Source organism: Dipodomys merriami, unplaced genomic scaffold (genome assembly GCF_024711535.1).
Source record: "Dipodomys merriami isolate MVZ:Mamm:240054 unplaced genomic scaffold, mDipMer1.0.p SCAF_7, whole genome shotgun sequence".
Classification (NCBI taxonomy): domain Eukaryota; kingdom Metazoa; phylum Chordata; class Mammalia; order Rodentia; family Heteromyidae; genus Dipodomys; species Dipodomys merriami.
The window spans coordinates 68,267,654-68,294,818 of record NW_027206290.1 but is presented as its reverse complement, the minus strand read 5'-3'; the positions used below and the strand labels follow the sequence as shown (position 1 = coordinate 68,294,818).

The following is a 27,165-nucleotide window of genomic DNA, read 5'->3' as shown; positions in this document are numbered from 1 at the left end:
TGATGGGTGGATTTCTCCATTGTCTTCTATTTTTCCAGGGAGGAGACAGTCATAGATTGCAATCTGGGGATCTACAACCCATGGCTTCTATCTGGGGTGGGTGCACCTGCAGGTAGTGCCCAGCTAAGCATGCTTAGTGAAGGAGGGGAGGCTGGGCTGTGCCTTCCTGGTGGCTGCGACTGAGCAGCTGGACACCAGAAAGCAGGAACAATGGACTCCTGACAGCAGAAGGCTGGGGTTCCTGAGCCTGGGGTGGGTGGCAGGGGTCTGGCAGTTCCTAGGCAGAGAAAGAGGCTTCTGGGCTGACAGTAAAATGAACCAAGCTTTCAGAACACTTACTATGCCAGGAACTGAGTAAAATGCTTTTCAGAGACTATCTTCAAAGCCTTACCTCCTCCATTTTACAGAAGAAATTGAGACAGAGTTTAAATCACCAAGGTAAATAGTGAAAAAGATTTGAACCCAGTCAGTCTGGCTCTAGACATATGCTGTACTATCAAGCATGAACCTGTGCACATATGCATATACTCCTTTTTCTCTTATTCTATCTTGACAGATTTCTAAGTCATCAGACTGGCCTTGAACTAAGATAGATATATATTCTCAATTTTACTTGGATTGCTTACTCACAGCTGGTGCTCTACCACTTGTGCCATGAACCTTGGTCTTTCAGTCGTAGGGCTTGAACTCAGGGTCTGGTTGCTATCCTTCAGCTTGTTTGCTCACTTGTTTACTTTGAGCCACAGCTCCACTTTAGTTTTGGGGGTAGTTATTAGACATGGGTCTCATGGACTTTCCTGCTAGGCTGGTTTTGGACCACTGGTGCCCTCCCGTGTGTGTGTGTGTGTGTGTGTGTGTGTGTGTGTGTGTGTGTGTGTGTGTGTGTGTGTGTGTGTGTGTGTGTGTGTGTGTGTGTGTGTGTGTGTGTGCGTGTGCACACCAGTTCTGGGGCTTAATCAGGGCCTTGCATTCTACTTTTTTTTTTTTAAGCTCAAGGCTGGCACTTTACCATTTGTGTCATACATCCACTTTTAGAATCCAGGATCAAACTAACAAAACTTATTTGTTCACAAACTTGAGGTGAGGGAAACATTTCTACAATTCACTCTCTAGCAGGGTTCAAAAGTTTGCAAGAATAGGTATAGAATACACAAAGGAAATATGGAGCGTTACATTGGCAAACCTTCTAGTAGATATTCATGGAAGCCAGGAAGAGCCTAACTCATCTCAAGTACACTCAACCATCTATCTGTCCTTCATCAGCTGCAAAGGGCATGAGCACTTGGGAACCTTTCAGAAGAGGAAAGGAGTGGAGTTTTCTGTGGTTTGCCATGTCCACATGGGGGCCAGTAGGAGACAAACTTTCGTCAGTCTTCATTAGTAGGTAGGAGTGGGGGGCGGCTGTTTTAAACCATCCATTTCAAACCTTAATGTATTACAGCTGGAAGAAGGCATTTTAAAGTTCTCTGGTCACCATGAACACTTGGGTTCCCACTCTGATCTTAGGTCCATTTAACAAAAGGAAAAACTCAAAACATGGCAATTTGGTGTCTTAAGCATTGTCAGATGAAAGTGGAATTAAAAATGTTTCCCTGACATTCAGAACTATGAATAGTCCTGGGTTTTCTTCTCCAAAGCAAAAACAAAAAAAACAAAAACAACAACAACAAAAAAACAAACAAACAAACAAAAAAACAAAAGGGAAAGAAATGCAAAACACTGTAAAGCCATCCAACTTCTTCCGGCTGGGCCCTTTTTCCTTTATTAAGAGCCTGGCTATGCTCAGCCTGTCCCTAGGTCTTGCTTGAGTCAGGTCACTGGCTCTCCAGATTCATTTTGGCCAGTGAACATGGGAAACGGGAAAATGTGGCTTAGTCCATTTTGTGCTGCTCCAAGAGCATATCACAGACTGCATATTTTATAACAAATATATCCTTCACTGCTCTGGGCTGTGGAGTCCAAAATCTAGCTAGCAAATACCTTCTGGCTGTGCCACCAAAGAACCCAGCAGAGTGCTCAACCCAGAGTTGGGGGGGAGGGAAGGGATCCTTGACTCTCCCAGTTGACCTCCAAGCAGTTCTTTTGCTGTATGTCTCAGGACCTGACCTTCCAACCCAGCGGCCCCCAGGTGGTCCCTGGCTGCTGCTCGGCCAGCACACAACCTTGGAGACTCCCACTGTCCCCTAAGGAACCACCATGACGACTTGCTGAGAAAAGCCAGCATAAAGCACTTTTATTGCAATAATAAAACTCATGTGTGGTGCAGGGTGGGGAAGTGGAACAAAGCGACAATTTCTCTCACCAAATCACTACACCAGACAGCAGAGGGTGAGAGGGGCCAGGGAAGGGAAAGCTGGGAAACTGCTATCAGCCAAGAGCCGAGCATCAAAACCCAGGAGATGCTGCAGCTGGGATGACCAGCATCATTTTCTCAGAGAACACTCAAGGATTTGTCATGATTGCTGGGCTTTCATTGGGTGGTAAGTCTACAAACAGCACCTTCAATTGAAACTTTCAATTAAAGTTCTTAGAATTTAGGAAGTGGAGCTTGATAGTTTTGAGATTACAAAAGTCTTGAAAATTCATTAGAAAAACCACAGGATGAAAAAAAGAAAAGAAAAGAAAAGAAGTCATTCACGAAGGCTTCAGAGGTCCCTGCCGGCCCAGGGACGGATACCTGTAGTGTCCAACATCGCAGTGAATGGCCTGCTTTGAAAGGCAGGTTTCCGAGGTGGCGGAGGGACTCACAGAGGCTCCTCCCATCCACCCCTTCCATTTTGGGCAGGGTTATCAATTGAACAGAAGGACCTCGCACACTGGAGAACAATTCAGCCCTCCACAGCATCTCAAATCTGCTATGGCTTTGCAGCGCAGCAGCAAGAATGATTCAATATATAATAGATAAAAATTTCATCCAAAAAAATAAAATAAAATAAAGATTCTTGCAACCCCCACCCCAACACCAATTCCTAGTCTAAAGTTCACCCATCACTTGTGCTGTTAATACTTGACAAGATGCTTAATTGGAACCTAGATCCAAGAGACTGAAACTGAATCTTCACCCCCAAAATGAAAACAAAATACGAGGTTCATGGCATATGGTTCAGGTAAACACACATACGAGGAGGAAGAAAGGAGGAAGTAGAGGTGTCAGAAGCAAAGCCGAGTGACAGAACACGTTCAGTCGGGGCAGATGTTTATAGAGTGGAGTGGGGCATCAGGAGAGCTCCGTATGGACTCGTGTGCAGCGTCTGGAGGCACCAGATCCTTCCATGGCAGATCTGTTGGGAACAGAAAATCAATCTGTGAGTTCTAGCAACTCACTGTTCTTTGTGGGGACAGGGACTATGCCATCTGCTCTGCCAAGCCCCACCCCCGTAGCTGAGAGGTCTTTCTGGACCAAGCCACCTTCCTTCCAGCTGGAGAGCCAGATGGGCTGCTGCTGGACTCCCAGGTGAGCGTCCTTCTGTTAAATTGGCTCACGTAGCTTCTTTCGCTCTTTTGTGTTAACCTCAGGTTAAGTTTAGCATGCTGAGGACAGAAGGTGGTTATCCCCCATGCTGCTCTCCATATAGTTCCCCATTAGCCTTAAAAGCTTCCCAGATCTTTTCATGTGTAGTCCAGTCTGTAAGCCACAGACCTGAATTGATATTTTTCCTGGAGGATAAACTTGGAAAAATGTCTACAGCATTCATTCAAATCTACTGCTCTCTAGGATGCCCTCTGGCTTTTGAGACCTTTACAAAAAGCAGCTCCGAGATATTCTCTGGCCAGCAGTAGCAGTGGCGTTAATGTGCCTTACAACCACCGACTCTTACTTTCCCACCCTCCAGACCAACCAGTTTACAGAAAGTCTGTTCCCTAAACAGCATTTATGTTCAAATGACTCAGATCTCAGAGAGTGGGAAAAGCGTCTGGGCCAAATGTAGACTATAGCGAAGACAGAGCTTCTGTAGTGATGGGGACTTCTTCCTGGCAGGAAGGACAAACAAGCCAGTACACAGCCTGGCTGTGTGTTTACCACAGGGGTCCAGGCTGCTGGGAGGAAATGCTGCTGATCCTGGATTCACTACTCCAAGAAGCCCCCAGCAAGACAAGCATTCAAATGAAAGTATTCATTCCCAGCCCCTGGCTGTGCCTTTCTGGATGCAGAGACTAAAGGGAGCAATCTGGAAGGTCTGGACCAAATCTGGACAAGAAACATGGCATTCACATGTTTAGGATTCTAACCCCTTTGTGAAAAGGTGCCACTATGACATGGAGTTTGTATACAATGGGTTCGGGAAATAGGTCTGGTCCCACTTTTATCACTGCTTGGATGTGACCTTGAGAGTCCTTCTCCCTGAGTCTGGTCCTCACCTGCTGCACAGGAAGACAGACTCAGGTCCCTTCTTCCCAGGGCTGTCTGATCTGAGCACATCTTTCCACTTCACAAGTGTCCTGGGGCCTCACTGCCCACTCTGCTCATTGGTAACAGGTGGACCTGGAGCATCTTGGGCTTGCTCCCCAAAGAGGGGTGAAGGTGGCCACACCTCTCCATCATTTCACAGGCAGTAACTTCAAACTGTATGGCTGAGAGCCAAACAAGCTGGACATAATGCATGTGTCAGAGGTGTTTTCCCGCCTAGCTTCTAGAAGCATAGCAGAGCAAAGTCATTCATGCTTTTATGGTTCCAGACCTCAACTCAGTTTAGTTAATAAGCTACATATAAAAACACTTTATAAACAGCTGCCATCCCACAAGTTCCTTCAAGATGTGTCCACCTTTACATTCAGGCCATTTTTAATTCACTCCTTACCACCTTGGGGGGAGGGAGGGGAGGAGACGACTCAGTAAGAGAAGAACAAGAAAGTCCTGTGCCACCCATTCAAAGTGGGTAACAGGAGGAGCAAAGGTACTTAAGAGCTTCTGGCATGGTTTCCTTACCCACGAACAGGGAGCTAAGGGAGGAGGCCATTTCTGTCATTCCAGTCTTATAAGCTCCACATCAAAGACCAGAGTGGCGTTTGGTGGGATGATGCCAGGGTGACCGGTGGGTCCGTAAGCGTAGTCTGGAGAGATAGTCAATTTGGCTCTCTGACCCACACTCATCTGTGAAAAGAGTAAGAAAGAAGCTCTCAGCCAGACTGGCTTCATGAAAGCAAAACTGAAGATGGTGACATGTGTGTTCTTTGGGCAGTGCAGGACGGTGATGACTAGACAAAGTAGAGCCTTTGCAGCTGCCGGGGCACTGGACAGCCTCCCGGGCCCCCAACAGCCGTTAAAGACTACTGACCAATCCTCCTTACTGACGGGACAGCGAGCAGAGTGACATGTCAGAGGCCAGGGGTTTAGGGGCACAGGTGCTCTGCATGTCGTACCCTACGTATCCACCACAGATGGGCTCCAGGATGGTAAGGCTATGAAAACCTGCGGATGCTTGAGTCTCTTACAAACAGAATGCATGCACATGCCTATATCCACCCTCCCTATATTCTTTTTCTCTTCTTGTTTGAATGCAAGTGTCTCTGAACTTTTATTATTACCGTCTCTGCATCAAGGTACATATGCAATGACAACAGGTTTCCTTTTAAAGCTTAGTATGAAATATTAAACATATTTCCCCATTTTAAGTTTACATTACTCTGCCAAGAAAAACAAAACTAAGACTCAAGTTATCTGAAGCGTGGACACACCTCCGGATTAGCCTGGCCTCCATTCATTCTGTGTGCCCGCAGTACAGATGCAACTTTTTTCTCCCCAAATAGTTTCAATCTGTGGTTGGCTCAACTTACAGACACAGGAACTCTGAATACAGAGGGCTCAATGTACTTAGATCAAATCTTTGATTTAAAGAAAACATGGATAAAGTGGTATTGGGGTATTTTTCAGTGCTTGTACAGCACACTAAAGTGCTGCACATGACCATTGTGTACACACAAACATTTCCTTTTCTTAATATAATTCTATTATTATTAAGGTATTCATTCATTCATTCATTCATGGGTTACCATTTTTATGTCAGGTAATGAGTACATTTATTTTTTGGGGTCAATGTCACCTCTTCCTTTGCTTTCTCCCAGATTCCCTCTCCTATTCCTGCCAACAAGTTACATAGCTCGTTTTCCACAGTGCATACAGAATAGCATGATTGCATCTATTCACAGAATAGCATGATTGCGTCTATTCCCTCTTCCTCCTTTCCTTTTTGTGTTCTCTTCTTTGTGCCCCCCCCCAAAAAAAACCCAAAGCAAAAACAAACCACTACCATCAACAGTATTATAAATAAGTGTGTGTGTGTGTTTGTGTGTATATATAAATAAGGCCGGCGCTGGTGGCTCATGCCTATAATCCTAACTACTCAGGAAGCTGAGATCTGAGGATCCCAGTTCAAAGCTAGCTCAGACAGCAAAGTCCATGAGACTCTTATCTCCAATAAACCACCAGAAAACCAGAAGTGGCACTGTGGCTCAAGAGGGCTAGCCTTGAGCTGAAGAGCTGAGGGACAGTGCTCAGGCCCAGCATTCAAACCCCATGACCAACAAAACAACAACTATGCTTAACCAGGTGCTAATCATGCTCGAAACCCTAGCTACTCAGGAGGCTGAGATATGCAGATAGTGGTTCAAAAGCTAGCCCAGGCAGGAAAGTCTGTGAGACTCCTCAGAAAAAGGTAGAAGTGGCTCTGTGGCTTAAGTAGTAGGGCACTGGCCTTGAGTAAAAAGAAGCTCAGGGACAGCACCCAGGCCTTGACTTCAAGCACCAGGACTGGCAAACAACAATGACAACAAAAACCACCTTTCCATTTCCTGAAATTCATTTCAGTAAATCATATTTTAAATTTCACGGAGGTTATACCTTCAGTTTCTCCCCAAAGTGTATCCTCCTTTAGTCTGTGTGAATGCCAAGAGTCCTATATAGATTATCAGATCTAGCTTCCACATGAGAAAAGAGGCATGATTTATCTCTCTGAGCTTGAATTACCTCACTTGGCACGATTTTTTTTAGGGCTATCCATTACCCTACAAATGATATAATCTTAATACTTTTGTCAGTTGTAGGGCTTGAACTCAGGACTTAGGCACTGTCCCTGAGCCTCTTTGTGCTCAAGGCCAGTACTCTTACTTGAGTGGTTAATGGGAGACAAGATTCTCATGGGGACTTTTCTGCCCAGGCTGGCTTCAAACCTCAATCCTTAGATCTCAGCCTCCTGAGTAGCTAAGATTGCAGGTGTAAGCCACCGGCACTCGGCCATTCTTTCTAATAGGTAAGTAAAATTCCATTAACACAAATACCTTCAGAAGGGTACCAGCAATTCCAGTGCTGCTTTTTTTTTTGGGGGGGGGGGTGGGAGGGTAGAAAACAAGGTGGAGTGTCCAAGATGAAGGAAATTTTTCACTGTGAAAATGAAATTGGTGTTTTTGTATTTTCACAGAAGTGCAAATGTCTCTGTTCTGAACCAGCAGGCTTTCTGCTGCCTTTCCTTCCTCACCTACTTCTACTTTTAGACAGCACATGTGCATTCTTGGCTCTCTGACCCAGGATGCAAGCTGGTGACTGAAAAGGAAGGCAGGAGGGAAATGCATTTTCTAATGCAGCTCAGAACCCATTCTTCCTGTAGCTCCTCTCAGGAATCAGAACATGTCAGACTAAGGTGGTAAGCAGAGCTAACAAGTAAGTTATGGTTTCCTGAGTACTACTGACTCATGCCTATAATCCTAGCTACTCAGGAGGCTAAGAGCTGAGGATCACAATTCAAAACCAGCCTTGGCAGAAAAGTCAACGAGTTTGAACTCTGGGCCTGGGCACTGTCCCTGAGCCTCTGTGCTTAAGGCTAGCGTTCTACCACTTGAGCCATAGTACCACTTTTGGCCTTTTCTGTACCAAGGAATCGAACCCAGGGATTCATGCATGTTAGGCAAGCACTCTATAACTAAGCTACATTCCCAGCCCTCCTCAAGATTCTTTGTGTGTGTGGGGGGGGGGGGGGAAGGAAGGGGAGAAGCTTGATCTCTGGGCCTGGGCGCTGTCCCTGCGCTCTTCAGCTCAAGGCTAATGCTCTACCACTTGAGCCACAACACCACTTCTGGTTTTCTGGTGGTTAATTGGAGGTAAGAGTCTCATGGACTTTCCTACCTGGGCTGGCTTTGAACCTAGATCCTCAGATCTCAGCTTCCTGAGTAGCTAGGATTACAGGCGTGAGCCACTGGCGACAGGCTCCTTGAGATTCTTATCACAAAAATGCTGAAAGTGGAGCTGAGGCTAACTAAAGTGGTAGAGTGCTAGCCTTGAGCAAGTGACTAGGCCCTAAGTTCCAACTCCAGAACTGGTGTGCACATGTGTACATGCACGTGCACGTGCACGCGCACACACACACACACACACACACACACACACACACACACACACACACACACACACACACACACACACACACAACCTATGGTTTTTTGGTTGTTTTTTTTTTTTTTGGTCGGCCATGGGGCTTGAACTCTGGGCCTGGGCGCTGTCCCTCAGCTCTTCAGCTCAAGGCTAATGCTCTACCACTTGAGCTACAGCGCCACTTCCGGTTTTCTGATGGTTTATTAGAGATAGGAGTCTCATGGTCTCTCCTGCCCGGGCTGGCTCTGAACCTCGATCTTCAGATCTCAGCCTCCTGAGTAGCTAGGATTACAGGCGTGAGCCACCAGCGCCCGGCTTTATTTGATTTTTAATTGTGAAAATATGGTACAGAGGGGTTACAATTACATGGGCAAGGCAACGAGTACATTTCTTTCTTTCTTTTTTTTTTGGGGGGGGGGGTCTGGTTGTGGGGCCTGAACTCTGGGCCTGGGCGCTGTCCCTCAGCTCTTCAGCTCAAGGCGAGCGCTCTACACTTGAGCCACAGTGCCACTTCCGGCTTTTTTCTTTTTGCTTATGTGGTGCTGAGGAATCGAACCCAGGGCCTCATGCATGCAAGGCTAGCGCTCTACCACTGAGCCACGTTCCCAGCCCCATGAGTACATTTCTTATCAAGCATTGTTGCCTCCTCCTTTGTTTCCCCTTATCATCCCTTCCCATCTCTCCCCCACCCCTCGCCCCTGCCCCCCTATGCCAAAGTTGTAAAGTTCGTTTTTCTTCTTCTTTTTTTTTTTGTCCGGTCGTAGGGCCTGAACTCTGGGCCTGGGCGCTGTCCCTCAGCTCTTCAGCTCAAGGCTAGTGCTCTACCACTTGAGCCACAGCGCCACTTCCAGCTTTTTTTTTCTTCTGCTTATGTGGTGCTGAGGAATCAAACCCAGGGCCTCATGCATGCAAGGCCAACTTCCCAGCCCTAAATAAAGTTCGTTTTTCAACATAATGTCTTGTACACCTCATTGTTGCAATGGGTCCACATGTATCCCTATTTAAACAATTTGTTTTTTCCCCTTCACAAATTACACCAACATCAAATACCGTGAAAAGAGGGGTTATACCGTGGGGGAGGGACACGAGCTACGGTTTTTACCTAATGAAATACAAAGCAATTATCTCTTTTGACTCAGTAATTGTACTTGTAGAATATTCTGTTACAATCTGAAAGTCTGTGACAAAGGAATGGTTTCACAGCATGCCTACACTGTGGCTTAATATGCCTGCATAGGAAGATGCCCAGGTCATGGTGCTGGATGAAAAATGGCAGTTGCCAGACATGACTTGTAGCAGCTTCTATATGTGAACACATGTCAAACCCAAATAGTCAAACAGAAGGGGACTTAATTTCAGGAGGAGAATTTAAAGATGTACTGCCTAGTTCCCCAACTCTTCAGACTTCTTACCAGTGACAGAGCTGTAACACTGAAGCCAAGGGGAGTGTGGGCATCTCCACTGCCACTCAAGCCTTGCCAAGCCAGGGTCATAAAGTAGGCTGATGACACTGCCCAACGGCAGTTATGGCAACCCAAGCTATTGTTCCAGTGCTGGAACAGTCACAGAAAATGGGCTGTGCTGTACAATGGTCTGGGGGATGGGATAGCCAGATCATGGGAGATGGGGGGAAGAACATGGCTGGAAGGGGAAGGAAACCACACAGGTCTCTACACAGGGTCTCCTCCTTGCACTGCCAACCCACGACCTTGCAGCAACCTAGGAAGGGGAAGGCTTAAAGAGTTTGAAAACTACATGGTATTTAGAGCTAAAGTGTGCAGGAAAGAGATCCACTGAAACCTTCCCTTTTAGCCAGGCACCAATGGCTAATGCATGTAATCCTAGCTACTCTGGAAACTGAGATATGAGGACTGTGCTTCTAAGCCAGCACAGGCAGCAAAATCTGAGGGACTCCAGCTCTAATTAACCAGCAAAATGCTGAGCTGATGGCAAGGCTCAAGTGGTAGAGTGTCAGCTGTAAGCAAGAAAGCCAAGAATGCAAGGTCCTGAGTTCAAGCTCCAGTACTGGTGTACACACACACACACACACACACACACACACACACACACACACACACACACACACGCGCCCTCACGCGTGTGCAGAGAAAGGGAAGGAAGAAAGAAAGAAAAAAGGAAGATTCATTATATGCCATATGGAGTATAATTATAAAGCTCCCCCACACCAGGTCTCAGCCTACCATAAACATCTCTTTACGTAGTTAAAGCCAAGGAAAAATGTCCAGCCACCCCGAAGGACAGAGTCCAATTGAAATTTGGCAAGCCTGGGTACCCTACTGTCTCTTGGGAGTTCTGCAGTGTTGGCAAAGTAAGAGTTGTTTCCACAAATTGTGAAGGAAGAGGTGAGGAAACACTCGAGACAAACAGAATGACCTTTTTTCCAACCTCTGAAGTGGTCTAGTACATGTTGTTGATAAAGAGACAGACATGAGAGAGCATTTCCTACCGTCCCGTGAGCCAGTCAAGCAGCACACCGCACTGCTGGTGCCAAGGGGGACAGCACCTTTACAACCTGCTGGTACCCGCTGAGACCCGATTCCTGGGAATGGCAACTTGGCAAGAGTTGCTAAGAGACGATGGCTACATGTGGCCTTTGAGCCGCTCACCCTGCTTTCCAGATGTCTGATCCCAACATGCACAAATGTCTACTTTAAGACATTAGAGATTACTTCAGTGGGCATCATTAGGGCTCTGGTATAACAATTGTCACCCATCCACTGAGGGAGTACTGTGTAGCTGTACCCTGGCACAGAGATAAAGGAGTAAAGCAATGTGCAGAACGATGTGTGTGTAAACATGGGAAAGCAGCAGGGTGGACACACACATATATAGAAACTACAATACAACCTGTCAGGGGGCATGTGTCAGGTTATTAGGCAGATGGGGCAGGATGAGGAGACTTTATTCTTTACCTTTAAGAAACTTTTCTTTTTGAAAAGCCAGGTGAACATGCTACCCTTTACAGTAATGTAGAAGTTAAGATACCAGGAAATGAAACAATGAGAGCATACCTGGGCCACACCTTCTTCCCAGCCTCGGATCACTTCCTGCTTGCCTAGCACAAACTTAAAGGGCTTGTTTCTGTCCCGGGAGGAATCAAATTTCTTTCCATCTTCCAGCATCCCTGTGAAAAAGGGCAGTGGTAACATGAGCAACGAGAGAAATGACACGAGGCGAGTCAGAACGCAGCAGGGCAGAGCCCATCCCAGACACCAGGGACCAAGGGCCTGGTGGGGTGCTGGAGACCAGGCTGTGGCCTTGCTGGGTAGCCAGGGGACTGCAGCAAAGCCTTTCCCTGACCCCAGCAGTTAAGTCTTCACAAAGGCTTCACCTTCTGAGGCAACTGGGATTTATTATGGGTCCTTGCTGACACAAGAACTCATAGTGGGAAGTGGCACTGTGGCTCAAGTGGTAGAGCGCTTGCCTTGAGCTGAAGAGCTGAGGGATAGTGCCCAGGCCAAGCTCAAGCCCCATGACCGACCAACTCCACCTCCCCCCCCCCCCCCCCCGCAAAAAAAAAAAAAAACCCTCACAATGCAGGAAACAGTGTTTCCCAATCCCCAGCATCTCTAGGCACTGGTGTATGCACACTGCTCCTCCAAACCTCTCTTCCCTCCTGCCACCCAACCACGAGCCCCTGCTGCCACTCTTCAGGCTGGGTAACTGGTGCTCACACAGAGGGTACGCATGAGCATGCGTGCACAAGCACCAGCCCCACAGGGTTAGGGGAAAAGATGTGGTCAACAAGCCTCCCCAGCTTTCTGGCGCCAGGAACCTGGACACAGGCTGACTCCGGAGTTATCACGATCCTCCTGGAAAAAGTGAAGTGTAACTAGAGAAATGAAAGCACGCAGCAGCACGGATTCCACTCGTTTCATCAGGTGCTGGGCTCTGGCGTGCACTCACGCCCCGCCCCCTGCAGCGCCACCCCCATGTCAGGCGCAGAGAAGTGACGGAACCTGATGAAGGGGTAAAGCTAGACTAGAAATCTAAACACCACGTCCTTGGCTCCTGGATGCTTTCCCAGGAGCCAGGCAGACCGGAACAGTGCCCGCCAACAAAAGGGGGAGGTTATTACCCAGAGATGGAGACCCAAGGGGGGAGTGCTGAGAGGAAGGAGGAAAAGACATCTGAAGCAGACATCTGCCACTTCCTTGTCACAAGCGTTATCAGCACTGGCTCCTCCGATGGATAGCTGACCTGGAGGTCTACTGCAACCCCAGACTGCCAGGGGCCGGCTGATTGTTGCACCAGCACAGACACGGAATGGATTTTCCTGGCAGCTGAGAGTGGCATCCACCAGGGTCCTAAATATCACCCAAATGACCCGCCTAAACACATTTGCTTGTGCTCAGGGGAGGAGGGAAGCCCGGCACAGTTCCAGCACTCCACATCGACTTGCAAGTAGAAGGCTGTACCACAGCCACCAGACCTGCAGGCTTCACAACACAGGAAATGGGAGGCAGGGCTGCAGGAGAGGAGCCAGATGTCCTGGGGCAGCTGAGGGCTAGGGGAGCTATCAGGGGCAGATCTACCCCTGGTTCCATGCCAGAAGCAGGACCAGCACCCCAGAACCGCTGACATGAGGTACACGTTTGTTCTTTTACTAACACACAAGATGCGGCAGCAGAGGGCAGGGCCAGAGCGGCTCTCTCAGGCCTCAGTGCTCCGCTCTCCTTGCACACCAGCCCATTCTGAGCTCCACGTCACTCGCCAAGGTGGGAGGCAGACACGTCCTCAGGATCCCTCCCCTGCACAGGCCCCTTGTGAGACGGCTCCTAACAGACATGAGGCTACCAGTGCCCGGCTCTGTGACCGGTGGGGCTGGACTCCAGCTTTATTTAGCTCAATGGGGACCATGAACCATGAAGGAGGCCGATAACCAGAAATAGCCTCTTACTGGTTGCTGCTCTTCTCAGGAGACCTTGAGTTGAGGCCCAGGACAGAAGTGAGGTCTCTGAGACTGACTGGATAAAACCCAGCAAGACATGCCCAGAGAGGCACCTGGTGCTAAGGCTATAGCAGTCCTGACCCACAGCCCCCATTCCTCTTTTTTTTTTTTTTGGGTCCGGTTGTGGGGTCTGAACTCTGGGCCTGGGCGCTGTCCCTCAGCTCTTCAGCTCAAGGCTAGTGCTCTACCACTTGAGCCACAGCGCCACTTCCGGCTTTTTTCTTTTTGCTTATGTGGTGCTGAGGAATCGAACCCAGGGCCTCATGCATGCAAGGCAAGCGCTCTACCACTGAGCCACCTTCCCAGCTCCCCCCCACCCCCATTCCTCTTTCTGATTACCTTTCCTGCCTAGGAAATGAACTAGAAATGGTCTAAGCCTTTCCTTATACCAGGTCTGGTGTAGGTGAGTCAGTTTGGGTAGAAGGAACTATTTAGCTTAGGTACTACACTTCACCTACCATGTACACCTCTTCCAGAAAAGACCTACCTCTATTTCTTGTTGAATGTTGTGTGATGATGTGAGGTCTAGAGCGACAGCAGCCACCCTAGGACCACCAGACATCAGGAACACCAAAGGATAGTCATTCCAGTGAACCACCCCCAAACTATCTCCCTCAAGACTTGGTTTCCACAATCTCCAAACTATGGAGATAGCCAAGAGACTGGTGGTTGCCAGGAGGGGAAGTGTGAAGCAGAGGGAGTTTTAAGGCAGTAAAAATAACTTTTATGTTTCTACAGCAGTAGATACAGATCACACATTTGTGTAAACCTAGACTGTCTAGCAGGAGCAAATCCTAACATAACACTATGTATGAACTTTGGGTGATTATGATGTGGATCTGTCACTATACATATTGAAGATTAGTAGGTATTTCAGAAATCCTTTTGCCTTTCTTTCCATTTTGCTGAGAACTTGAAACGGCTTAAAAAAAACACACAACCTTACCTATAGTAAAAAAGAAAAAAGCGGTTTTGTTTTGACATAGATTCTCAGTCAAAATTGCAGCTGAGTGCACCATAACTGGTATGATCAAGAGGATCACAGTTCAAGGCCAGCCCATCTGGAAAAGTTAGCAAGACTCCCATCTCAACAGAGGGAATGTGGTGACGTATGCCTGTCATCCCAGCATCTCTGAGAAGCCTGAAATAGATCATGTCTAGGCCCCAACAAGCAGCAAGACCTTAGGTCAGGTACTAGAGGTTCACACCTGTAATCCTAACTACTCAAGAGGCTGAGACCTGAGGACTGCAGTTCAAAGCCAGCCTGGGTAGGAAAGCCCATGAGACTACCTCCAATTAACTACCAAAAGAAAAACAAAAGCAGCTGGGCGCCGGTGGCTCACGCCTGTCATCCTAGCTACTTAGGAGGCTGAGATCTGAGGATCGTGGTTCAAAGCCAGCCCAGGCAGGAAAGTCCATGAGACTCTTATCTCTAATAAACCCCTAGAAAGCTGGAAGTGGCGCTGTGGCTCAAGCGGTAGAATGCTTGCCTTGAGCTGAAGAGCTCAGGGGCAGCGCCCAGGCCCAGAGTTCAAGCCCCATGACCGACCAAAAAACAAAAACAAAAACAAAAGCTAGATATGGAGCTGTGGCTCAAATGCTAAGAGCTAGCCTTTAGCAAAAAAGCTCAGGGACAGCACCTGGGGCCTTAAGTTCAAACTCCAGGAATTGAACAGCAACAACAACAAAAAAAGAAGCAAGACACTATCTTAAACAATCAACAAAGTTGGGTGCCAGTGGCTCATACCCATCATGTTAGCTACTCAGGAGGCTGAGATTTAAGGATCAAAGTTTGAAGCCAGTCCAGGAATGAAAGTCTGTGAGACTCATCTCCAACTAATCATCAAAAAGCCAAAAGTGGAGCTGTGGCTCAAGTAGTAGAGCACTGGCTTAAGGGACAATGCCTAGACCCAGAGTTCAAGACTGGTACTCAGGATCTCAGGATCCCTTCCCTGCACAGGCATAGGCACACACGCGTGTGCGCGAGCACGCACACAAAATCTAAAAATGTATTATCATTTCATCAGAACCCATCAAACTGAGAAGATGGACTGCATCAGGTATAGATTAGGATGTGGAGACTCAGGAATTCTCCACTGCTCATGGGAGGCAAACACAGAGCTCCTCCTCTAAAGAACAGCCTGGTAGTTTAAACACACCTCTCCCCCTGTCCGGACCATTCCACTCCTAGCTATTTATTCCAGAGAATGTATCCACACAAATGCTTGTACGCAAATGCGCAAAGCAAGTTTAGCTATAAGAGCTCTGAACTAGGAACCGACCCAAACATCTACCAACTGGTGAGTGGGTAAGTATATTCATACATAGAAAATTATTCAGCAATAAAAGAGGAGGGAAACAAAAAAAACTGATACATGGAAGAGAGGAGTTATAGGGAGTAAAAGAAGCCAGACAGAGTACATACTGTACAATTCCATCTACCTGGAAAATGCAAACTGACTTCTGAGAATAGAAAAGCACATGTGAGGGGATTAGGAGAGAACAAGAAAGGGGCATTTCAAAGGACAAGAAATATATTTGAAGTTATCAAACTGGCCAAGGGCCAGAGGCTCATGCCTGTAATCCTAGCTACTCAAAGGCTGAGACCTAAGAATCTTGGTTTGATACAACCTGGGCAAGAGAAGCCCACAATATTCCATCTCTAATTAACGAGCAAAAACAAAAAAACACAACAAAAACCTCAGACTAGTAGTGATGTTGCTAAAGTGGGAGAGTGCCAGCTAGGAATGAAAAAGCTGAAGGTGTGACTCTGAGTTTAAGCCCCAGTACTGACACATGCAAAAAAGTTATACGGCTGGGAATGTGCCTTATTGGTAGAGTGCTTGCCTAGCATGCTTGAAGCCCTGGGTTTGACTCCTCAGTACTACATAAACAGAAAGGGCTGGAAATGGTGCTGTGGCTCAAGTAGTATAGAATGCTAGTCTTGAGCAAAAGCAGCTCAGGGACAGGGCCCAGACCCTGAGTTCAAAGTTATAAAGCTATACATTTTAAATAGGTACAGTCTAGCAGATATCAATTGTGCCTCAAGGAAACTTTAAAATGTAGTGACATTTACTAAAACCCTGTATATGTTCAGCCTCCACACCCACCCTGGCAATGGGTAAAAAGAGTTTCCTCTATCTGGGAGGGAGCAGGCAGAGCAGGCAGCAGGTCAAGTCGCAGCAGCTGCTCCAATTTTAATTCTGGACATCTCTGCGCCAGAACCTGGAGCCCTTGAACCATGAAACCACCTGCCAAGTTAGTACCATCATTTCCTAGAGAAAGTATGCTCTGCAGGGAGGAGGCAACTAAGGCTACGGTCCCCACATGACAGCTGGCATTCTTCAGGCGCTAAAGGCCCAGCTTAGCAGAACGCATTACCAGCATTCCCTGTGTGGATCACCGTCCCCCTCCTTTCCCACTGTGCACAAGTGAGGCCGCATGACCAAGAAGCCCTGCCCTGAAAGAGCTCATCTCCTTCATTGCAAATATGAAATCTTGGCTCGTGGGGCTAAATGCAGCTCGGGGTCACAACAGGGCTGGGCTCGGCACTACATCCCCGTGGCACTCAGCTGAACTAACCCTTGGCACTCAAGCATTTTTGGATTTGCTTCACTTGCATGATTTTTAAGAATCAGCAGGACAAGCAGGAGGCTTCCATATTTAGACCTTCTTCCCTATATGGTAAAAAAGCAGCTGAGGAGGAATCCCAGAATGGCCATCTTTTCTTTCAGCACCTTTAGTCACTTATGGGGGGGGGGGGGGAACTGCGAACATATAGGGGTCTCCAGGTAAAAGCATACAACTGACCAAAGACCGAAAGCTTTGGCTGCATGTAGAGTTGAGGTCACCTATGCCTGGGTCTCCTTTCAAACTCTTTAGCTGTTCATAGGTGAAGAACCAGACTCAAATCCTTGGAGTAGGAGCGACAAGGCTTGAAATAAAACAAAAGAGGGTGTGGGAAGAGCTTGTCTCTCCCACTGAAGCTAACTTCTTTTTGTGTATGGGTTCTGTGTTTGCTTGTTTGTTTTCAGTGCTGGGCTGGAACCTAGGGCCTTCTCCATGCTAGGTTTCACTCCAGCTTTTGAGCAGGTTCTGATTCAGAAGGAATCTGCAGAAGGCAAAGGCAGGGCAGATGATACTGAGCAGACAGATTAATCCCAGACTGGCTGTTCTTGGCTCTTGGTCCCAGCCAACAGAAGCAGTGGCCCAGGCCCAGGCCTAAAATTTACTATGACTATTGGGTTACCATTTCACTAATAACCCAAAAGAAATGGCAGTCATTTCCAGCGCACTCTGCCTGGTGAAAGGGATTTCTCCTAAGTGTACACAGGTCACGGGAGGTGAGTGAAGGCAGCAGTTAGAACCTCATGGCTTCAGCACTTGTAGAGAAAACACAAGTCACAATGCAGTGTGCAGCTATTCACCAATCAGCTTCTCACAGACACATTTTACATAGGTCCTAGGGCTTGAACTCAGGGCTTGGGCACCATCCCTGAGTTCTTTTTGCTCAAGGCTGGTGTTCTACTACTTGAGCCACATTGCTGCTTTAGGCTTTTTCTAAGTAGTTTATTGGCGATAAAAGTCTCGTGGACTTGGGCTGAGAAGGTGGTTCAGTGGTAGAGTGCTTGTCTTACATGCATGAGGCCCTGGGTTTGATTCCCCAGCACCACATAAGCAAAAAAAAGTCTCGTGGACTTGTTCCTGCCCGGGCTGACTTAGAACCAAGATCCTTAGATCTCTGCCTCCTGTGTAGCTAGGATTTCAGATGTGACTCATCAGTGCCTGGTTGGATGGTTTTATTAAAGATTTAAAAAGCAAAAACCTAACCCTAAACAATAAAGCATCCCAAGCCCCATACCTTCCAAACTTCTCTATCATTTGCAGTTAGGAGAGGAATTCCACTTTCAACACACAGTTCCATTTCCAAAGTATAACCAGGGCAACTGTTGAATGGGGTAGGAGAGCCAAACTGAGGAGCTTGAGCCTGCAGATTTGCATTTGAAGTCACTCAGTACCTTCCCAGATGGCTGCTCTGCCCAAGGCCTCACAGCTGATCCCCTTCTTTATCAGATACACAAGCTCTCTGAACCACGTTTCACCTAACTGCCTTTCTAGAAACTCATATGCCTGCCCACAGCCTGCATACCCCAGCCCAGTGCTATGCAGAAAGCTTCCACCCCCTCTTGGCTCCTCGAGTCCCACGGTGAGTTTTACATTCTCCAAGGGGGCAGTTAGCTGCATTTGTTTCCCAACCTGGTCATGGTGGTTATGCTCATTGTGACCAGATGAAGTAACTAAACAGCATATAACTCAAGAATTTATATGACGAGAAGTGGCCTGAGCCGACCGACTGGAATGATGTAATACAGGTGAGTCACCCAAATATGCTGGTGAATGACCACTGGAGTGAGATCACTGTATGCTCTGGTATCACATCTGACAAGATATGGTATTTGGATGAGTTCTCACTATAGTTTAAAAAAAGCCAACTCAAAGACAAGTGGGTAACTCCACCTCCCCACACACTGGAAGGAAAGGAAATGGCTTCTGCCTGGAGAAGTCACACCGCTTTCAGGTTTAACAGATCACCGTGCACTTGTCCAATCATAATGGCGGAAAAGATTTTACCCTTAGGCAGGTAAAAGGCTTTAAAGGTTACTGTGTTCCATTTCTGAGGCTCTGCAAGTGAATTCTAATGTAACCTTCTCAACTGGGGCTCTGAGGACCTTCCGCGATGGTGTGGCCAAAGCTCAAGGGTTTACCAGAGAGGAACCAGCTTCCCCCTCACTGTCATTTTCTGGAGTTTGCAAGGACTGACAGCACATTTCTTACCTGCAGCATGGCTAACGCCCTTCAGATTCTATGACCCAAAGTCTATTTTCCAAGGCAAAACCAAAGATAGGAAAAACGGGCAAGATCCCAACAGCAATACAAAGAACACAGAGGGGAATGCACACTTTTAGGCAAGTCTTTCAACTTCCCTCTTAATCCTAATAGGCGGAAGAAGACTGCTACATTGTGTCACAACAGCAGCTAGCAGGAAGTGTAATGGTAGGTAGGGTTTAATGGTTTATAGCATGCTCCTTTGCTCCAGAGGATCATTACCCCTCTCCAGTCTCTGCTTCTGCCCTTGCTCTCCTGCAACATAAACTTGATATAGCAGCCAAACATCCATTCATTCTTCATAGGTACTGGGATTGGAACTCAGGACCTTGTGATTGTGAGGCTGGGACTCTACCACTTGAATCCCTCTTCCAGCTCTGCTTTTTTGCTGGTTATTTTAGAGGTGAAGTCCAGTCAACTTTTCTGCCCAGAGTGACATCAAACTTTGATCCTGTAGGTCTCAGCATCCTGGGTAGCTAGGATTATAGCATGAGCCAACAGGGACTGGCTTTAAAAATTTTTTTTATTGTTATGATAAAGGTGCTATACAAAGGGGTTACAGTTACATAAGTCAGGTAAAGAGTACATTTCTTTTTTGGACAATGTCCCCCTTTCCCTCACTCTCCCAGTTCTTTTTTTTCCTTTCTCCTTTGAGACAAAATAGCTCAGGCTGACCTTCAACTTTCCCTTCCCCAAAGAATTTAGTTTCCCGAGTGCTGGGATTACAGGCCGGTGCCCAATTAGATACTCCTTTAAAATACAAGTCAGACTGGATTTCTGTGGGATTAAACCCTTCCCATTTCATTCAAAAAAGAAGCCCTTAAAGTGGCTGACACCTTACTACAGCTTCCACTCCACCTCCACCACCACCATTTCTCTGACCTCACCGAATTACTCAAGACTTCTCTACCCCAGAACATGGTTTCCTTATGTTCTGCATTCACCCTGGGCAATCTCCCATCCCAGAACCTTTGCACTTGCATTGCCTACATTGTTCTCAACAGTCAAGTGGATCAGCATTCACTTAGCATTCCTCACGTCTCTGCCTAAAGGTTTCTTTCTCATGGAGGCCTTTGCTGGTCCAAAATCCAGTCTCAACATTCCCTGCCCTTCCCCAGTACTTACTGGCTAATGGACATCTCTGCACATGAATCAGGCTCATTGTTTGTTATTTGTACTCCAGGTACCTCTTTGTAGCTGATTATGTCCTTTAAGGCAAAGTGAGGCTCCATCTCCTAACTCTGTCACTGAGGGCAGGCTTTGGTTGCTGACCTGTGCGCAGTGGGTGCCTGGACACAACCCCCTAACCTGAAGGGACTAAGCAAAGCCCAAGGAGGTGCAAATCCTTTCTTACACATTCTACCCTAAAAGAAATAGAAATAAGCCAAGGCACCGGTGGCTTACGCCTGTAATCCTAGCTACTCAGGAGGCTGAGATCTGAGGATCACGGTTCAAAGCCAGCCTGGGCAGGAAAGTCCGGGAGACTCTTATCTCCAATAAACCACTAGAAAACTGGAAGTGGCTCTGTGGTTCAAGAGGTAGAGCGCTCACCTTGAGCTGAAGAGCTCAGGGACAGCACCCAAGCCCAGAGTTCAAACCCCATGACCGACAAAAAAAAAAAAAAAACACAACACACAAAAAAAACCCCCAGAAATATTGTACCACCAAGACAGAAAGGTGGGCTTCCTCTCTCCCATTCCCATTCAAACACCCACTAAGATGTTGTTCATCAACAGCAAGCACAGGGTGACCCCAAGGGACAGCACTAGTGGGTTCTGGCCTCTGGGGAACTGAGAACTGGTGGGGACAAAGGCAATGTAAGAGATTAGCTCCGACTCTAATTCTCTTGTTGGGAGAATAAGAGGCGCATGTGTGCATGTATGTATAAGGAATAACATTAGTCAAGGGCCAGAGGTATCATGTAAACGGTGATGTAAGATTAGGAAAAAGCCTGCCATGGGACAGGGAACGGGGCAGTGTGGGGTCACCTGCCCCTGGGAAAAAAGGCTTGGTACATTGATGAAAACCATCACTGGCCAACGTGACTGGAGCTCTTGGGACAGGAAGGAAAATTCCAAGGCCCAGTAACTCCACAAGCTTTCATAAAAACCAGCTTTGACTGTTAAAAAGTCTGTGAAGTGGGCTGGAAATATAGCTCAGTAGCAGAGTGCTTGCCTAGCATGCCTGAAGCCCTGATTTGATTCCTCAGTACTACAAAACAGAAAAGCTGGAAGTGGTGCTATGGCTCAAGTGGTAGAGTGCAAAAGCAGCTCAGGGACAGTGCCCAGACCCTGAATTCAAGCCCCAGAACTGGCAAAAAAAAAAAAAAAAAAAAAAAAGTCTGTATAAGCCCAGAGCTGGTGGCTCACACCTGTAAGCCTCGCTACTCAGAAGGCTGAGATATGAGGACCAATGCTCAAAGCCAGCCCAGGAAGGAAAGTCCATGAGCCTCTCATTTCCAATTAAGCACCAAAAAGCCAAAGTAGAGCTGTGGCTCAAGTGGTAGAGCGCTAGTCTTGAGTAAAAATGTTCAGGAATAGCACCCAGGCCCTGAGTTCAAGCCCCAGGACCAACACACACACACACGCACGCACGCACGCACGCACGCACGCACGCACCCAACAACTCTGGAACCAGAGGATAAGAGTCACAGTGGGGGTATGTTGTATTTGTGAACTGAAATATCACAGAGAAACCCTCCTTGTACAACTAATATATGAACAAAATGATCCTTTTAGGATCATTACATACAATTGGGGTAGCCTCAGAGTCTGATTTTGATTTTAGACCCTATAAAATTTTTCCAGACGAGAAAAAAGTAGGAGGATGAAGAGAATGCCCTCGTTTCCAAGGGTGAGGTCAAGTCTTCTGAGGTGAGGTGCCAGGATGTTTACAAACCAGATTATGGGAATGCACATCCTGCAAGTAGAAAGAAATGGCATGGACAAGATGCCCCCAACTGCGGAATTTAGGAGGTAACACACAGATTTGCTCCAGTCTCCTTTTTCTTTCTCTGAAACCCTTCCCACACCAAGCTGCACACACACAAGAATACTTTGAGCCTTTGGTTCATTTAAGACAAGGGAGCCTTCCTCTCTCTTTCTGGAAGAGAAGGATACTGGCACTTTTCCCAGAGGAACATAGCATTTGCACAGTACCAACACCACAATGTGCTAAGATGAACTGGAGGAGAAACAGGACTGACCTCTACCACGCCACACTGGCTTCAGCCAACCCCAGCCCTACAAATAACCTCCTCTGGCCCCAAATGTAAGGGAAAAGCGATAGCTTTTGCCACAAACATAACCTGGAGGCCATGTCCATACATGCAGCCACATAGCACTCCATCCCTTTTCTGGATATCTATTTCTCCACATGTGAAGTGGGAGGCAGTCCTAGCCCTAGCTAACTCCATCCATCTCAGGTCCATGTAGGACCCTGTTGAGGAAACTTCATTGTCCAGACCACAGCTCTGCAGTAATGGACTTGAACCCAGCAAAGGCCCTTTGCACCCTCTTTGAGGGTCACTGTTCACTTGGCACCACTTCTGCCCAAGATCTGGGCTGGCATAGTCCCACACATACAACCAGACTCCTGGATCCTCCACAACCCCCACAAGAGCCAGAAGGGAAAGGTTTATAGCCTAAGGCCGTGTACTTCTTACTGGCTGCCACCTGACTCAGGAAATCTAATGTATTGTTCAACTCACCAGGTTCTACCATCTCTCACTTCCCACCACATTCACTTTACACAATTTGTGCCCTATACAAATTCTCTTCTTCCAATAGCCCCAATGCAGTCTCTAACTTCCTTCTGAGTGGTAAGACATGACTTGTAACAGCCCTTTTCCTACCATCCTCATTACAAATTCCCCTTCCAGCTTTACTTTCTCCCCAGCATCTCTCAGTACCTGACGTGTCACACAGGCTGCCATACTAATGTCCTCTCCATCAGTTAAGCCTCACCACAGCAGGTCTTAGTCTACTTAGTTTGTTGGTCTCATCCCCTCCCTGGATGGTTGTTTTTTCATAGCCCATCCACACAGCTCCAGTCAGTCTGCCCCAACACCACCCTCCAGACACTAGGTCACTTACTGAGAAACAGCTGCTGAGGGACAGAAAAGGCTAAAGAAGAGCAAGAGGATTGGGGGGCTGCAGCCCAGCGGCCACACCTGCTCTGGAAGCCATGGCAGGCCAGCAGGTGGCTCTTTGCAGAGATGAGGCTGAGGGACTCTTGGCTTTCCTGTCAGAAGGCAAGGGGCTGTGGATGTCTTAAGCCTCATTCCCAAGGATAAGAGGTCCAACTGCTTTTTAAGAGGATAAAAAGAAAAAAAAAAAGAATTCCTCCACTCCATTTGAGGCTGTTCTCACCATGGCAGGCACGCAGCCTGCTGATGTTGAGTAAAAGGGACATGAACCTCGTGGTGTGTCAGAACAAGCTCCACAGTAAAGATGACAAGCTACTGGAGGCAGGGAGGGGCCGTGGGAATCTACTCAATCCTCTAGGCGCTTAATTGGCAGGTTACCTTCCCACTTCTTCCCTCCCACCTCCATCAATGCCTGTCACCTTCCCTGGAGCTGCCTGGCTATAGTCAGTGAAGTTTACATTTTCCCTCTGGCACCACAAGGAGGGGGTGGAGGCCTTTCTTTGCAGACCTGCTCATGCCGAGCTCTGCTAGAGGTCATGCAAAGTACCAAAGGAGCCTTGAGAATGACATCAAGGCTACAAATGGGAGCCACTAGTGGCATTTAAATATCCTTGAGATAAAAGTCAAACTGCGCTATCCACTGGTGGCCATAGGGGGTGGGGAGGGGAAGACGAATCCAGTACCTTATTTCTAGTGCTCTTCCTTTGGACCCACCCCCAAACCCGGAAGAGAGGACACTTGGCCAGAGCAGACATGATCAAGAGAGCACACCTGACACAAACCCAGGTCAGTCCAGGTCCTCACTCTTGGAAAGTTAGTAATCTGAGCAAGATAGTTAAATGGAGCCAAACACATACACCTACCTGGGCAGGGGTGGGTACACAGGAAATTTTCACCGCTCTCCAGTTGGGAGAGCAGAAAAATCTCTAACAGGACTGAGGTCATAGGGAAAGAAACCCGAGCTGAGAAGTAGAGGCATCCATCAGAGTCTCTCCTGCTTCTTGGGGCCTATGAGCTTTCTGCCTTTATAGGCCCTCTCACCAAATCTTTATGATAACCTGCCCATCTGATCTTGTGCTCTTAAGATGGATTCTGTTCCCAGTAATTTAAAAACCTGAACTGCTACAGATGAAATCTCTACAGAGCCTTCCCTTCCTCTCACTCCCCCACAGGTCTCAAACAGGTTCTTCCTGGGAGGCTGGGGGCAAGACCCACAGGAACAAAGCTGCCGGGCCGCTAGCAGAACAGCCTATTCTGTAAGCATGAGGCAAAGCTGGCTTCCCACTAAGACGTCTTTGTAAGGCTTATCAAAATGAAGTAAAAAAGAAGGCTTTTGTCCTAATGCATGCCAGGGTCCTGCTGTTCTGGGAACGTGTGGGTGGGTGCCACCCGCGAGGAAAACACAGACTTGAAGAGGCATTGGGAGCCTTGATGGTGTTCTGGGTCCCACGACCATCTGTTCTTCTAGGAAAAGGCTCCAGACATGCTGTGTGGGGCCTTTTCACCAAGCAGTGTGGTGAAATGTGTTTCTACCCACACAATGGTGTCCAGCCTTCAGCAGCACCAAAACAGCCAAGCGTGAGGGGGACAGGAGTAGCCAGTAGACTCATGTGGCTACTTACAAACAGGTGCAGAGGGGCTGCAGATTCGAAGAACGGTCCCTCATCTAAGCACTGCAAATCAAAGGTTATTGTCTCACTTTGCTGATCAAATAAACAGCCAAACTGGTGAGCTTTTCTCTTATCTGCTTCCAGCCTCAGAGGGTAACTGTGGTCCCACAATGACTGCTGGTTAAACATCCAAACCACTTTCCAGCTTTGTTCAAGAAGGTTCCCTCCAAAGGCAGTTTCCACACCCCACCTCCTCTGACAGCATTTAAAGGAGCTAGCCCTTAACGCCTTCCATCCCAGCCATTTCAACTCAAGGAGAGGAGCTAGAGAAATAAAAAGGCTTTGGGAAGGGAAGATGTTAGCAGCTTTCCCCGTCGCTCCCCCTCCAATGGAAGTCACATCTCTGAAAAGAGGGAGTCTCCTGAGATGAGGGAGGGAAGGACAGGGGTTGTCCCCAAGCAGTCTGGCCAGAACTGCCCAGGAGGAGGAGGAGAAGGAGGAGGAGGTGGAGGAAGGGTGGAGGAGAGCAGAAGAAACAGAGGAAGGAGGGGGAGGGGGAACAGAGGAAAGGGTGGGATGGGGAAGAAAGGGGAAGGAGGGGGAGGGAAGTTATTCATAACAACTGTGGCAGCAACATGCCCCCCCCCCTTCCTGGAGCCAGCAGCCCACAGCTATGGAGTCACAGCCAGCTCCCAGCCCTCCCCCTTTCCCCACAGCATACAACCCAGGAGGACCTTGTAAGGGCATGGAGTAAAAGATGGTCCCAAGATTTGCAGTCTTGATATTTAAATTTTGGCGCGGGGTGGTGGTGGTGGAGGGTGAGAAAATCTAAATTTTCTTTTGGCTTAATCACTATGTACTTCCTCCCTGGGCCTCCGGTTTTCTTATCTTTGACATGAAGATGAGGAAAAGCTTCCCCTCCTAGTAGGCTTGGGGGTGTTCAGTGGCACGTTTTGCGTCTGGTCCACCCTGGGCCATCGCTGTGAGCGAGGTCTGGACTGCTGAGTAGTTCAGGAAAAAGACCGAGGTCATCTATGCCCGCCAAGGCCAGGTGCTGCCCCACTGAAGACTTCGGAAGTGGGTTGCTTCCGAGCCGGCAGAAGGTGGAACTCTGAGTTGGGAGGGGTGGGGGTGGGTGGGTAAAGAAGCTCTACAGCCTGAAGTTACCTCGCCCTACTCATCGCCACTAAGGGCTGAGCCCACACGGGGCTAGTGTCAATCGGGATACAGAAGTAGATCAAATCCTTCCCACCGGGTCTCCGAGTAGGTTTCTGTCCATTCCCAAGCATCTGCCGCTTCAAGCCTCAGTTTCCCCATCCCGGCAGTGGGTACGATAAAGAAAGCACACCGGGCACAGATCCGGATGAGGATATGCGAGGCCACACCTAGCCGCAGCCTCGCTCACCACGGCGGGGCTCACAGTGACCGGGTCCTGCAGGCCCCAGGCTGCCCCCCTCCGGGCGTGGCCCAGGCCTCGGCCTCCAGCCACGCGGGCCTCGCGGCCGCCACGCCCCGGACTCCCCCGGGCCTCTGCGGCCGGTCGCCCAAGGTCCTGGGGCAGGGGGCGCCGTCCCGGACCCCCCACCCCGCGGCCCGCCCGACTCACCGGTGTAGTGCACCACGCAGGTCTGGCCGCGCTTCGGGAAGGTGCGCCCTGCGGAGACAGACAGACGGCACGGTGAGCGGGTGAGAGGATGCGCGGAGGCCCGGGGCCGCGGGCGTCTACTCACCGTCTCCGGGGGAGATGGTCTCCACCTGCACTCCCATGGCGGCAGCGACGGTGGCGGGTGCGGTGCGGGCGGCGAGACCGGGTGAGCCAGAGGACCGGCAGCGAACCTGGCGGCGACTCGGCGAGTCTGCCTCCTCCCTCCGCGCGTCGCCTGCGCACGCGCGCGCCCCCGCACGCCCCGCCCTGCGTGCTCGCCCCCACGCGGCGCGCACGTCGCGGAAGTCCCGGCGGCCGCGAGGGAGGGCCGGAAGTCAGGACGCTCCAGGTCCCCGGATGCAGCTGTGCTGGGCCGGGCTGGGGTGGTGTCGCCGCTCCTCTGCCTGCCTCATTGTGACTTCCTCAGGGAGCAGATGTGGGCTAAGGCTTCTCCAGCTCCCGGCGCTTGCTCCTGCGGGTTTCATTTTGTTTTGGATGGGGTTTTTTGTGGGTTTTGAACCGCAGCACCACTCCCGACTTTTA

General features: G+C 48.6%; 1 protein-coding gene across 1 annotated transcript; it reads right to left on the bottom strand.

Moving 5' to 3' along the window:
* Positions 1-2,208: 2,208 nt before the first annotated feature.
* Fkbp1a (FKBP prolyl isomerase 1A) lies at positions 2,209-26,857 on the bottom strand. Its single transcript, XM_070006922.1, has 5 exons — positions 26,708-26,857; positions 26,584-26,631; positions 11,395-11,507; positions 4,928-5,092; positions 2,209-3,281 (listed from the first exon to the last, which is right to left on the bottom strand). The coding sequence occupies exons 1-4, from the start codon at positions 26,742-26,744 to the stop codon at positions 4,964-4,966; spliced, it is 327 nt and encodes a 108-aa protein (XP_069863023.1). The 5' UTR covers positions 26,745-26,857; the 3' UTR covers positions 2,209-3,281; positions 4,928-4,963.
* Positions 26,858-27,165: the final 308 nt, after the last annotated feature.